Here is a 14,113-nt window from a genome sequence, read left to right as displayed (position 1 = left end):
CTTTATACGTTAAGAAAATGCCAAACAAATCAACAAGAAAACCCAAATCCCTTTCCTTCCTATTGTTATTTAGTCTCCATGCATTTATTGCCAAGTAGGATTCCATACACAAGGGGCGGCGTCCTCAGAGCCCATGTGCTCTGGGGCCACTGAGAGCTTGGGTTTCACCTTTCCTGCTCCAAGGAGATCACGGAGTTACCACCGGCCCCTTCCTAATGGTCAACACCAGTGATGCTTCTTAAATCTTCACCTGCTCACCTCCCTGCAGTGCTGGATCCTTGCTCGTCACCGCACCTCTTTCTTTTGCCACAACCCCAAGTTCTGATTCTCATCCTGTTTCTAAAGGCCCCTCCTTGGTTTCTGCCCCGAGCTCCCTTCCTCGCCCTGCCCTTTCTACTCTCCTTGCATGTCTGACTGACTGTCTCTTCCAGAATCCATGGCCATATGGCTCTCTTGCGCTCTGCTGAGGACGGTCTTCACTGGGCTTCCCACAGCTGTCTCAGTCTTTTGTTTTCTTCTTACACCCATCTCAGCCTTAACACGTCAAGAACTACAGTCACCTTCTGCAAACCTATTCTGTCTTGTGATTGAGTCTGTTGTGTCCCGGGATCCTCCAATGCTTCCTTCTTTCTTCTTTCTCCACGCTTTGCTAAAGGCGGCCTTTGTCTATTCCAATTGGACTACAGTCCATCTGTTTGCTCCCACTCCCACCCGGTTTACTGAGGATCGCAGTTTTCCTTTTCATTGGGACCTCACCTCTGGCCCTTTCTGCCTCTGGGCTCATCTCTGCCTCCCTTTCCTGGCTTGTCAGTTACCATCTTCCTTGCAATGCACAGATCCAGGGTGACAGACGTCTTCAGTCACTTTCCATCATCTATAATGAATAACAGCCAAACGTTGTAGCCTGGCATGTGAGCTTTCTAAATATCCATCCCAGGCCACTTCTCTGACCTTCTCGCTTTTCTCTTTTTATCCCTGACATGCTCAGTGCTCCAGCAACATGCAACAGCCTGGTATTACCCGTAACTTGTGCAGGGTTTGTGTGGCCCCCAAACAGCACGTCTCTCGAGATCATGACCTAGGACTTAGTCGTTTGATTTTTCAACACGTGTAAGCAACTCTGGGCCAGATTTTAGCAAATGTTCCAGAAACATGTCATCCAGTTCACGGTCTCAAGAAATAAGTCATTGGATTTGGAGTTTCTCTCAGTAATGCTCTCTTCCCCATTCCCCTGCTCGCTGGTTTTTATTAGGCGTTGTTGGGAGAGTTTGCTTCCATAAGACGTTTTGTTCTCTGTCCAATGGACTGAGTAGCATTTGCGGTATTGGTTGGGGTTTTATCAGATTTCTTGCAACGATTTTCACCAGCGTGAGCACTTGAAAGGTTTTTGAAAGAATTTTCTCTCCCTCCCTCCCTGTATCCTTTTGATTCTCCTTTATTCCCTTTATAAATGATGTTAGATGACCTTTAATATTGCTTCAGAGATTCAGGTTGTTGGTAAGTATACAGAGTAAGACAGGCAGACCATTTTTCTTCCTCTTCCTCTTAGGTTTTCTCGGTTTGTTTTTATTTATTTATTTATTTATTTTTCAATATATGAAATTTACTGTCAAATTGGTTTCCATACAACACCCAGTGCTCATCCCAAATGGTGCCCTCCTCAATACCCATCACCCACCCTCCCCTCCCTCCCACTCCCCATCAACCCTCAGTTTGTTCTCAGTTTTTAAGAGTTTCTTATGCTTTGGCTCTCTCCCTCTCTGACCTCTTTTTTTTTTTTCTTCCCCTCCCCCCATGGGTTTTCATTTTTTTAAAGAGAGATTTGCAAACATATAATAGCATGTTTTCAAACCTGAGATTAGTTAAATTTATGCTTTCCATTATTCAAATGAAGCCTGACATTTTGAAATCCACTGCAGACCTGGCCTTTTGTAAAGGCCTGCAGGAGTTTTTGTGAGGCCCAGGCTTCCCTAGGACCTTCTGCCCCTAATTTCTGCACTCTGGTTTGAACTATATGTTTTCCTAGATTTACCCAACTGTGATAACGTGAATCGGGGTTAAATTTCGATCTTAGTCTTATCACGACACATTGCTTTCTTAAGACAATCTAAATCACCTTCACCAATGCTAAGCTCAGTTAAGATATAAGGAGAATCAGAATGAATTCCTATTTCTCTAACATTAATTTTTCATCCTATTGTGGCGTACCTTGAGAAGCTCTGTCTTTGCCATGGACCAAAATTTAATTCACTAAAAAATTCAATGAATCTTTTATTAAGCTAAGAGCAGCTAAGAGCAATTCAAGGCTATGTGCCCAGTAGGTGTTCAGTTCTTATTAATTAACTGTGATGAGCAAAGCCTACCAGTACTGATTCTCATTGACATCATCTCAGGAATAATCTATTTCTCTTTGGCACTCTTTTTTTCTTTGTTAATACTGAAGGTTTCCTTGAATTCTGCCCTTGATATTATCCAAGAGAAAACTTTGTACTGTGTTTCTCTTATAACAGTGGAAAATATTCCCTTCCTATGCCAGATCAATCAAACTCTCTGGCTACTAACTTATGTATTTTTTGAGCATTTTTCCATTCCAGGGAGATTTACACGGCTTAACTAGTTAATCTTTCAATCTTCCGTAAACAGCATTAACCCCAATTTACAGAGGCTACGAAGAGATGCCCCAGAGTCTTAGAGTAGATAAAGGTCTGTTTGAGGATTTAGCCACCTGCCGTATTTTCCCATTACAGATTGTGGTGTGAGTTTTTGCTGATGTGCTCAGAGGGTATGGGTGTTGCTATCCCAAAGAGGCTTGATCTTGATTTAGGAAGTTTTCTTCTAGGAGGAGGAAGGCTCTGAGTCCTGCTAGGTCCTGAGTGAGTGGTGCCCAGTCACCCCACTAACCAGACCCGTGATTTGGCTTATGATAGATCTCTAATTTCACAGATAAGAAAATAACACTCCAAAAGGTTAACAGAAATATTTACTTTGCTAATCTCATGGGGCTGTTGTGGGGATCAAAGAGACAGTGTGATCGACAATACTTTATAAACTGTCAATTGCTATGTCGTTGTACCTTAAACTGTAATTATTATTTTATATATGGTTTTATACGTTTGCTGTATGTAATTTAAACTTTTTGTACTTACTTTAGAACAGAATTCAGTAAGAGAAGGCTCTTCTTAGACTCTATCCAAAAGTATTTAGTTAATGAAATGTCAGAAATAATCTTACGAAGTCATGTATTCTGCTCTAAGAGAAGACCCTCAAGCCAAATTAAAGCACAGGCTAAGAGATCAAGGGTGAAATTAAATTATCACTGTTTCTGCCTTCTTATAAGCTTTCTACCAGAGTCTATATATACACAAGAAAATGTGAAAAAAAAATACAGATGCTCACGTGTTTATAAACATGGAAACCATTTATTTTTACATAGTAGATGAAATGCGGTAATTTAAGCATTGAGGGCACGTTCCTGATGTACTGGGACAGTACCTTTAAGTGGAATCACCAGTATTTGAGTAATTGGGCAGTTAGCTGAAGAAACCTGCATTTGGTCTAGGGTGCTCCGGGAGGTGTTTCCTGTTTCTGCTCTCAGATACAGTAACCCCTTGGGGTTAGGCTCAAAGAATAACCATAGAAGTAGCATTTTGGAGTTGCTGTATACAAAATCGTTGCTCATATGTGACACTCCCTACAGTTCTGATAGAACTTGTACACCTGTTTCCTTATAACCTAGAGATAGTCACTGTACATCCAAGTTGCTGCTGTGTGTGTGTGTGTGTGTGTGTGTGTGTGCATGTGTGCCTGTGCGTGTGTGTTCTCTATTGGACTTTGCGTGCCTGAGACTTTATTCCCTTCCCTTGAAACTAGATGCAGTCAGTTAACCGCCCCATGGCTGTCTGGGAGTGGGGTTTGAGACGTTCCTGAAAAACTTGCATTAGTATCTGCCAGGTTCACCTTGCAGGATCCCAGCTGCTGGTTTCTCCTAATGAGGCTCCCGTCTGTCTCCGATTCCTGTCTACGCCTGCCTTGAACTCTGAGGTTCCTCAGCTTTTGCTACTGTTACTCCTGACTTCCTGCCTCTACTGACCTCTGGTAACTGCTTGCTCCTTGTGTCTTCTTTAACCAGACATACGCAGTTTTATTTCTAAATGGGATTGCATTATGCATGGTAGTCTGCAGCTTGCTTTCTTTTCTCTCCCCTCTCCAAATGTACCTTGGAGTTCTTTCCCCATTTGTCCATGGAAATCTCTCGCATTCTTTCCAACTTCTACACGGAATTTCCACACCGTCACAACAGACAGAGAGGCAGACAGACTGTTGCGGGAGGGAGGAGGTAGAGATAGATGTATACACCCACTTGTTGTGGATTTACCCGCTTATGCTGTTTTCTAGTGAATGAGGAGACCAGGACCTTTGCAGGTAGTTGGAAGAGTTTTTCTGAGCTGGCCATTTATGGTCGTGATATTTACCTAATGATTTATAGAGTCTGCAACTTCATTGACCTAAGTCCTAAATACATGAAGCAGTTTGCTAAAACGTTGACATCCACTTCATGTAACGTTATAGCCCTCAGTAGGATCAGAGAATCAGTGATCTGGGAACCCATTAATTCCCAGCCTCATAGAAACAAGGCCTAAATAGTGACTGGCTCATTTATCCTACAGACATGTCCTGCATCCTATGATGTGCTGGATACCGGGGATATTAAGATGACTGAGGTCTGTGCCTGAGCTCACAGTGCTGGGGGAGAGATCGATAAGTAAGCATAACCTAGTGCCCACAGATGTAAGAGAGAACACAGAGCAAGTGGTGTGAAATCTGAGTGGGGGAAAAGAGGCTTTGGTGGAATCTCTGTACCCCTGACTTTTGAGTTTGGCCTTGGAAAAGTGAGCTTCATTTTTTTTTTTAATTTTTTTTTTTAACATTTATTTATTTTTGAGACAGAGAGAGACAGAGCATGAACAGGGGAGGGTAAGAGAGAGAGGGAGACACAGAATCTGAAGCAGGCTCCAGGCTCTGAGCTGTCAGCACAGAGCCCGACGTGGGGCTCGAACTCGCGGACTGCGAGATCATGACCTGAGCCGAAGTTGGACGCTTAACCGACTGAGCCACCCAGGCGCCCCAAGTGAGCTTCATTTTGCCAGCAGCGTAAAGAAAAGGACATCTGGGGTGTATCCCAGGAATCGCTCGTATGTGCAAAGGTAAAGGCATAAAAGAACACAGTGGACCGTGGCTGTAGCACGGGGGGTGATGCTGACACAGGAAGCTAGAAAGAGGGAGGCCCAGGCTAGGTGGTAAAGAGTCCCAAAAGGCATGTAGAGGAATTAAAACTTTGTTCTGGACATAAGACCTTACACAGGAGAGGAACGAGATCAGCACTTTAGCAGAGCGTTAGTCATTGTTGGCCTTGAGTGGGGACCGACGCCACCTAACAGGTCATTGCAGTGGCCTCGGTGAGAGAGGTTGCAGGCCTGAGAGAAGGCGGCGAAAGGGTAGCAGACAGAAGAGGCGAAGGGGTGTCGTTTATTTACACGATGGAATCAACAGGAACTGATGACCAGACTGAGCGGCGTGAGACCCGAGGCAGGGGGAGAAGAATGACGGGGAGGGAGAAATCAGCGGCACTGTGGAGTGAATTCGGTCAAGCCACAGATCGAATTTTCAGCTACTAAGCAAAATGGTCTGCGGGGAAGAGAATATGCTTAACTTCAGTTTGGCAGATGGTGACTTGGACTGAGGAATGTCCAGGCAGACGTGTCTCCTGAGCAGGTGAAGATATAGGACTCGCTCCAGAAGGAGATCAGGGCTACACATCCAGGTTATGGGACCCTGGATGCGAGACGCAGCCATAGAGAGTCTGTGACGTTGTCTAGAGTATATGTATCGCAAAGAGAAGAAGCTCTCATGAAACACGCCAGTGCTGAAGAAGAAGGTGGGTCACTAGAATGTAAACGGCATGAAGCAGCGATGTTGATTTTGCTGATGTCCCAAGCCACCCTCCAGAAATACTTCTTCACCGAATGCAAAGTAGCGGGGGAGATAAATCATCCAGCGAGTCTGCGAAGGAATCACCAGAGATGTTGGGCAAGAACAGGCCTTGAATGGTATGGCCAAGGTCAGGGAGCAAGGGAGAGATTTTTCAAGAGAGACATGGTGGAGTGTATCCAGTGCTACTGAGAGGTAAAGGAGGCGGAGGGCAGAGGGCGAGAAACTTGCAGTTAGCAGCAACCTTCCAGAGGGTGTGGAATAGGAACGGGGATGTCGGGGAGTTGAGGAAAACGTGAGAAGGAAAACCCCAGGAGAGTGCCAGCGTGGCCAATCAGGGAATTGGAAACAAGCCCTGTTGGGATCATGAGGGGCGGCTCTCTTGCCTCTGGCTTCACTTGAACCACGAAATCTATTAGGCTCTGCTTTGGTCTGTGACAGTGGTTCTCCCCCTGTGGTCCCCAGACCTCCATCATTAGCATCGCCTGGGAACCCCTCACACGTGCAGACTCTCGGGCCTTACCCAGACGCGCCAAATCCTAACGTTCAGGGTGGGGGCCCAGCAGGTGCCTTCCGTGCGGATTCAGTGCGCTCTGAAGTTTGAGAACCACTGGCTTGTGGCATAATTTTGAGAGAAATTAGCACAGGTGAGCTGACTTGCCTCTGAAGAGTGAGCTGCTGATAGTCCTGTAGCTAGGAGCCCAGACTTACGGACCAGAGAAGCGGGAGGAAGGAGGCGAGGGACTCGGCTTCCGTTCGGGCAGGTGGAAATAGGAGCCATGCTGCCCGATCCCTCTCCCGAGTCTCAAATTTCTTGTTGTGACGTCAAAGAATATTATTTAAGGACATGGTCTGCTTAATAGAATGTGGTTTTACTTTTGCTAAAGTGCCTGGGATTCCCCACTTCTATTTTTCTGTCCTTAGAATACCATTTGATAGTTTTCCCTTTGGTGCGCCACCTGGGTGTGGCTGTTGGAAAAGCTTGAGGCTGATACGTGTTTCCCCTGCTGCTCCTGTAAGTTCACCAACACGTTTGTTTTTGTCTGACCAGGTCTGCGAGCTGGATATTATCTTTAATTTCGAAAAGGCTTATTTCATCCTCGACGAGTTTATAATGGGTGGAGAAATTCAGGAAACGTCTAAGAAATCTGCTGTCAAAGCCATTGAAGATTCTGATATGTTACAGGAGGTCAGTACAACGGGGACAGATAACGATGGGGACGATGATGATTGTGTGTTGGCCGACACTTCTTGAGTCCTTGACGCTGTGCGGGGTGCGGTTTTTAAGCAACTTACCTGTGTTCGCTCTTAAGAGGCCAGTGAACGGAGACACAGAGAGGTTAAACAACCTGCCTGATGTCACACAGCTGGAAAGTGTGGAATAGAGAGTTGAACCCAGGAACCTGGGCTCCAGAGTCTTGGCTTTTCGTGTTTGGCTGAGCTCTTTAGTGAGGGTACCTCAGTTGTCAACAAGGAACCAAAAGCTGGGTGCTATTTTTTTTCCAGACATTTAACGAGAGGTATAAAAAGACTTTCATTAAAATATCTGTGCTCCCCTGGGAAAGGAGACTAGCAGTGCATTGTCACTCCATTTGCCAGGGATATTAGAAGTTTATTATTGAAGATGGCATTTATCATTGTAATTAAAATTCCTTACACCTCCTGGCGAGGCTGCACGTGTGCTCCTATTTGCATAAGTAAATTGGGAATCCTGTGGTTTGCTTGCCAAGGTATAAATGGGCCCTGAAGCATCCATGTGGTCGTGCTCCTGACTCTGTGATATTTACATAAAATACAGTGGGTCTTTTATTTTATTTATTTTTTATTTTAGAGAGAGAGAGAGAGTGCCCATGAGTGAGGGAGAGGGGCAGAGGGGGGAAGAGAGACTCTCAAGCAGGCTCTTTGCTCAGCACGGAGCCCGATGCGGGGCTCGATCCCACGACTCCGGGATCGTGACCTGAGGCGAAATCAAGAATCAGACGCTCGACCGACTGAGCCACCCAGACGTCCCATATGGGGCTTCTAGAAGCGGTGCAGATTTGCACCATACGTCACACCTAATAAGGGAACTTACCTACATCAGCCCCTTGACTCCTCCCAAGGACACTGACGGGGAGCACGGCACCCCACGGACCTTTGGCCTCCTAATGAGGTGATCCCACCAACCCCAGCACAGGCCACCTCTAGGTACTTCTTCCCGCAGCGTCACTGGGTCTTTCCACCTGCCTGTCTCACAATGGCAGGTCATGAGATTCCAGAGGATTACATGCTCTCTTTTAAAAAATGGCGTTAAAGCCATTCTTCCTGCTGTTCAAGAAATAAGAGACTGGCTTAATAAAACAGCATCAGGCATGGTCTCCCAGCAACTTTTCTGGCACCTCGCTGAGCTGATGACTTATTCCAGCCCATCCGGGGGGAAGCAGAGCTCAGGTGAATGGACTCTGAGGAAGACACCTGTTGGAGTAGGTGCCCGGAAGCATCCGCGTGTGCCTTTGAGGAGACTGGTTCATCTCCCTCTGGAGGTGTCCTCACCGCAAGAGATGCATTTAAACCTTCTGATGTTTGCTTGGCTCTCTCCAAATGCCAAAGGAAGGGAATTTCTCAAGGTGCTTGAGAAATCAGGGGTTTGGAAATTCCACAGGACAACCTTTCTTAAAATATGCCAAGGGTTATTTATAACCCTATCCTCAGGGCCCTTACTGGGGAGTCTACTTACAGGAGAAAGAGACTTTTTAGCGGGGTCTTGGGCACTAATTGCAGCTTTCTGAACTGGGGCCAGGACACAATCTGGGTTATTTTGAATTCCTGCTCTGGAAGAAATACAGGGTTTTAAAGAGCTGGGAGTACATCCGATGCTGCTAGTTCCGCAGAAATCTGGGAAGCAGGTATTTCAAGAAAGAGCCCTTCCACAATTAAATGCTAACTGGTAGTTCGCGTTCTTGCTGATCGAGCGGAAGGTCTTGATGGGCAGGGCTCACGGGCCCCTCCGTTTAGCCTCTGTGTCCCCATGGTGACCAGGAAATGTCATGACTGCCCTCTAAATCTCTCTGGGTAAACTAACAGCACCTGCCAAATAGAGACAACGTTATCAGCATTCTCTTGGGCTCCGGGTACTTCAGCTAAGTCAGTGAACGTTTGGGGAGCTGGCTGAAAAATGGGCTGTGTATATCCGGTCAGAAAAGTGTAGAATGACTAGGCACAAGCCATGTAATTACAGAAAGAAAAAAAAAATACTGCTTCCTTTTTTTCCCTGTCCTTTGGACCTAAGCACATATTTTAGCTACTAAAGGTTAAGGGAGGCCTTTGTAACATTGCTTTCGCTTTTAGCCCCTAGAACTTTCCCTGACCCCTAATTAATAAAGGTTTCTTAGAATAAAAAGGCCATCCTCGCATATTTATTAGTAAGAAGACACAGAGTCTTAAATTTGCAAATGCTCAAAGATTATTCTGAGTGTCCTGGGGCTTGGTGTTAGTGATATGGATTAAAAAAGAACAGATTAGGGGAGCTGGGTGGCTCAGTCGGTTAATGTCCAACTTCGGCTCGGGTCACGATCTCACGGTTCGTGAGTTCGAGCCCCGCGTTGGGCTCTGTGCTGACAGCTCAGAGCCTGGAGCCCGCTTCGGATTCTGTGTCTCCCTCTCTCTCTGCCCCTCCCCTGCTCATTCTCTGTTTCTCCCTCTCTCAAAAATAAATAAACATTAAAAAAAATTTTTTTAATAAAAAAATGCAAAGAACAGTTTAATTGGTTGGGGGTGACTTTTGGAGGTATCTTATTTTGTGGGTGACAACCCGTGGACAGTGGCTTGAAGTGATAAGAAAACAAACTGAAAGAGAAAGGTAGTTAGCTTATTACCTGCAGGGGTTGCAATTCCTGGCATCACCAGTGGGGTGACGGACAGAAGAGGTTTCCCCACAAAGTGAGGAGCCCGAGTCAAAATGGTGTCTCATTGGCTCAAGCGAGAGAATACCTTGCCTGTGTATGCGTGGAGGCATGAGAATGGCATAGGTGCATCCCCACATTGTCGTCACCCTGAAAAGCACAACCCACGTTGGGGTACCTCGGTGGCTCAGTCAGTTAAGTGTCCTACTTCCGATCTTGGCTCAGGTCATGATCCCAGGATCCTTGGGCTCCACACCGAGCATGAAGCCTGCTTGGGATCCTCTCTCCCTCTCTGCCCCTCCCCTGCGCTCTCTCTCTCTCTAAAACAACAACAACAACAACAATGACGAAAACAAAACCCACAACCCATGTTAACTGCTAAGCAAAGCCATAAAGCAGTAAAAAGTTACAGTACGTACAGTGCGAAATCCACAAGAAACTCGGTGGTGCAAGAAGGGGTCCTGAGGGACAGATCCTGGTCCTCTTGTGAAACACAGAGCTCTTTAAGGTTGTGCCAGCCTTGAGTGTCTTTTCCAACCTTGAAAGCAGGAAGCTCAAGAAAATACCAACCTTGTACGCTATTGATTCATGTAACTTGAGTAACAGCATGGCCCAGAAAGGACAGTCAGTGTCGTCTGTAGCCGACTGAGGTAGCCAGTGGTGGGAGGTGGTGCCAATAACTAGAAGCCGGCAAAGTGACAATTCCAGAGGCTTTTGCTGGCCCAAGCCCCTTCCGAGGCTGCAGGCTCATGTGGTGGAATTTATAAAGGTAAGATATCGTAGCCGCAAAGCGCATGTAGCCATACAGTGAATACATTATAGAAGCATGTCAGACACTGAATGAATGAAAACCCTAGGCTATGGTTCTGGATTTTGGGATACTTGTCCTTTAAAAACGCATAATCTGTTACTGCCTTCCTCGTTCTAAATCAACTTCATACCCCATTTTGTATTTGCAACTTTGTATTCCTTTGCAAATGGTATAAACTCTAGGTGCTAGAAAACAGGCGGGGGCCCCTGGCCAGTGTGATAGCCCTGCTAAGTTTGAAGACACCGGCAGCAGTTGTAAGAGGAGATGCAGACAGGGCAGAGGGCTGGGGGTGTGGGCTTCTCTTGGCCAGTGCTCATCTGGAGGCGTAAGAGCTTTGTAAGAAAGTGTGGGTGACCGAGCGCAAGTGTTTCAGCATAGGAGCCCTGGAGTTCTAAACAGAGCTGGTGAAAACCCGTTGGAACGCCTGATTTCCAACCTTGGTTCCCTCTGAGTGATATTGCTTAGCCATGGCCTTGCCGTTTGGCCCATGCGGATCGATTGTCTTCCCGGCCTGGTGCAAGTGAATTATGCACCCTGAGGTTCAAGGTTAAGTACAGTTTGATCACTGCTGATGGAGCTGACTGGGGCTTACCCGAAAGAGGCAGGGGCGTTTCCCCAAGGCTGCCCCCTTGAACTTTGTATTGATTCGACACAGGAGCCACTGTGTTACACAAATATATAAGTCTACAATAGAAGAGAATGCAAGAGACGACCCATTTATCTTGCCTGGTAAAGGGCTTGCCCATCACGGTATATTTCAACTCTACCTGTAATTGTGAATCTGGCCGAACGTTTCTTAAAAAGTACTGGCAAAAAATTATGGCCTTCTGGCATGTTAACAAACTTGCTAACTGGTGAGGAGGATGAAGGAAGTTCGCATACTCGGGAGGAAAGCCTTTTCAAAATACATGGAAGAAATCCTTAAGAATCCTAGTTTGTGTGTGCTTTTTATATCTTGCCAACAAGCGTAGAAAGATGCTTTGCACAGTATCCGTAGCAATTCTGATGTTACAGAAATACAGTCGAGATTTCTCTACTACGTGTGCCTGGAGGTGGGTGCTCATGATCATTTAGGCACGTTTATCCGAAGTCAACAGTGGCATATTGGCAGCTGTTGCTTTAGAATTTCTCTTATCGGACATTCTTTTTGGGATCAAGCGTAGCTTTTTCCGTGGAAAGTTATTAAGTTCCAGCCACATGGATGTGTATGCACGTTACGCTCAAACTTTGAACCGCCGTTCTTGATCAGAATGCAAAGATTGATGTCCATCCCCGTTTAGATAACTTCTGTTCAATAACCACAAACAATAAGGAAGTAAAAGAATGACAAAGGTTTCACATTCTGCTAAAGGCTGTCGAAGGGGCTCTTGTTCTAATTTCTCGTTCTCTTTCAGACGATGGAAGAATATATGAGCAAGCCTACATTTTAACCGCACGTCTACTTGAAGACTCCCGAGTCCCCCACGCTGTGAGCCTGTAAATTAGCAGAACCTGCCGTCCAGTTCCTTGACGAGCTTCTGGCAGCATGCCAAAAATAACCTAAAAGGGATCCTTCGTTAACTAGCAATTAACTTGTTTCACATAACATATTTATCGTTATTACATATCTGTATTATGCTGTACGTAACTACTTATTGTGGCTCTGGATGTTCAAGCAACTGCTTTATGACTCAGTAGACTGGGTATGTGTCTACAGTGCTTTAATTCCATGTGATATTTTTAAGCTAATTTAAGTAAAGGTGTTGCAATATGTTTATTGTTGCATTCCATTCTCTACTGACAGCTGAATAATAACCCATGGTTTTGAACATGAAATACATGTTGTATTATGAATAATTCTTTTCTAAATGTTCAACTTTTTAAATTGTATAATAATTCAAAATTATGTTAATAGTTCAGAGTTCATACATAATGCTAGACATTTTTTTTTTTTTTTGGATACACTTAGTAAAATGTAAATTTCAGTCCAGATACAATGTATCTGATTTTAATGTCCTGCATTCTTTATTTTTTCAGGGTTGGAATTAAGGAAAATAACCAAAGATAGTAAGGGACTTAAGTGGTTTTGATATCATGGAAGCTGCTATCTAGTCGAGATTTTCATTTTACCTTTTAATTGAATATAAAGGGCATTCCATTATAAGGTTATATTTTCCTATAAACTCTCTGTATTTATTAAGGATTTGAGACTTCTGGAGATACAGTGTCTATGACTTCCCTTATTATAACAACAGTATAATAAAGATGAATAAAAGTAGCAGTAATTATTACAACTACTACTATTTTAATAAGTTTTAAGGTTCCAAGCACTTAGCTGCTTGAGAGCTTTTGCTTCAAACATGTTTTAATGTGTATCTACTATGTTTGACGACTGATTGTTTATTAGACTTACTTATTATAACAGCCTATATAGTAGATGCCCTTCCTCCTTTCTTACTTCCTCATGCCCCGAATTAAATATTTGCTGCTGATCATTATTATTCTCAATATGTTGCATTCCTGATTTGCCGGAATGAAAGTTCTCTGTAACCAGGTAGTAAACGTGATCAGACATTACAGGGAAATAGCTCGTAACACTCTGTCTTGATGCCCCACCTCTGATGTCCTACGTGTGCATTTTCCATGTTCATTTTGAGGTCTGGTATCATTCGGGTTGGAGTGGTTAGGGATCCCTCATGCTCTTCCTAAGAGAGCAGTGTGCTTGCTGTTGTATTCTTTCTCTAGAAGATCCTATATGGTGGACCTTTAGAGAACATGAAGGAAAAATGCCCTCTCTGATTCGTCTTGCCAGATATATTTAAGGAAAAATAAGACACGAACAGAAGAAAAACTTGGCCAATTCCTCAATAGAGCCGTTACTAAAAAGAAGGAACTCAGATTAGTATACGAAGGAATTACTGGGCTTTTAATATCTATTTACTCAGGCTAATCCTGTGATTACGATGATGGCATTGGATTGAAGTTTAACTGCCATTTTTGATCACTCTGTTTATTTGATGTCTTCCGATTTGTGTTGTCAATATGGTGGAACTCTTTTATTTTTAAAAAGGTTTGTGGGGCCCCTGGGTGGCTCAGTCGGTGACGTGTCCGTCTTCGGCTCAGGTCATGATCTCACGGTTTGTGAGTTCAAGCCCTTCATTGGGCTCTTGTGCTCGGAGCCTGGAGCCTCCTTCTGATTCTGTGTCTCCCTCTCCTTTTCTGCCCCTCCCCAGCTTGTGCTCTCTCTCTCTCTCTCTCTCTCTCTCAAAAATAAACATTAAAAAAAAAATAAAAAGTTCTGCAAAGGTAGACTTTATGTAAGTCATTGTGTTTTCCTGGTTCTTTTGAAGTTTTCGACCATTTTTGGGTGAAGGTATTTATTCATGTATTCTTTCAAATGGGCTAATCCCACGTTAGACATTATCAAGCTGTATACTGGGCTTTCAGACTCCGT

The 14,113-nt window shown here is 44.6% G+C and overlaps 1 protein-coding gene across 1 annotated transcript in view; it reads left to right on the top strand.

The window, feature by feature from the left end:
- The window catches only part of AP1S3 (adaptor related protein complex 1 subunit sigma 3), a 59,449-nt gene extending 45,731 nt beyond the window's left edge, over positions 1-13,718 (top strand). The window contains exons 4-5 of the mRNA XM_042995461.1: positions 7,040-7,177; positions 12,075-13,718. Coding sequence (XP_042851395.1) covers positions 7,040-7,177; positions 12,075-12,110 — 174 coding nt within the window. The 3' untranslated portion in view covers positions 12,111-13,718. The remainder of the gene's footprint in view (positions 1-7,039; positions 7,178-12,074) is intronic.
- The last annotated feature ends 395 nt before the right edge of the window (positions 13,719-14,113 follow it).

This window comes from Panthera tigris, chromosome C1 (assembly GCF_018350195.1).
Source record: "Panthera tigris isolate Pti1 chromosome C1, P.tigris_Pti1_mat1.1, whole genome shotgun sequence".
In the NCBI taxonomy this organism is placed as follows: domain Eukaryota; kingdom Metazoa; phylum Chordata; class Mammalia; order Carnivora; family Felidae; genus Panthera; species Panthera tigris.
Note: the sequence above shows the minus strand (reverse complement) of the source record. Positions and strands in the feature narration are given on the sequence as shown.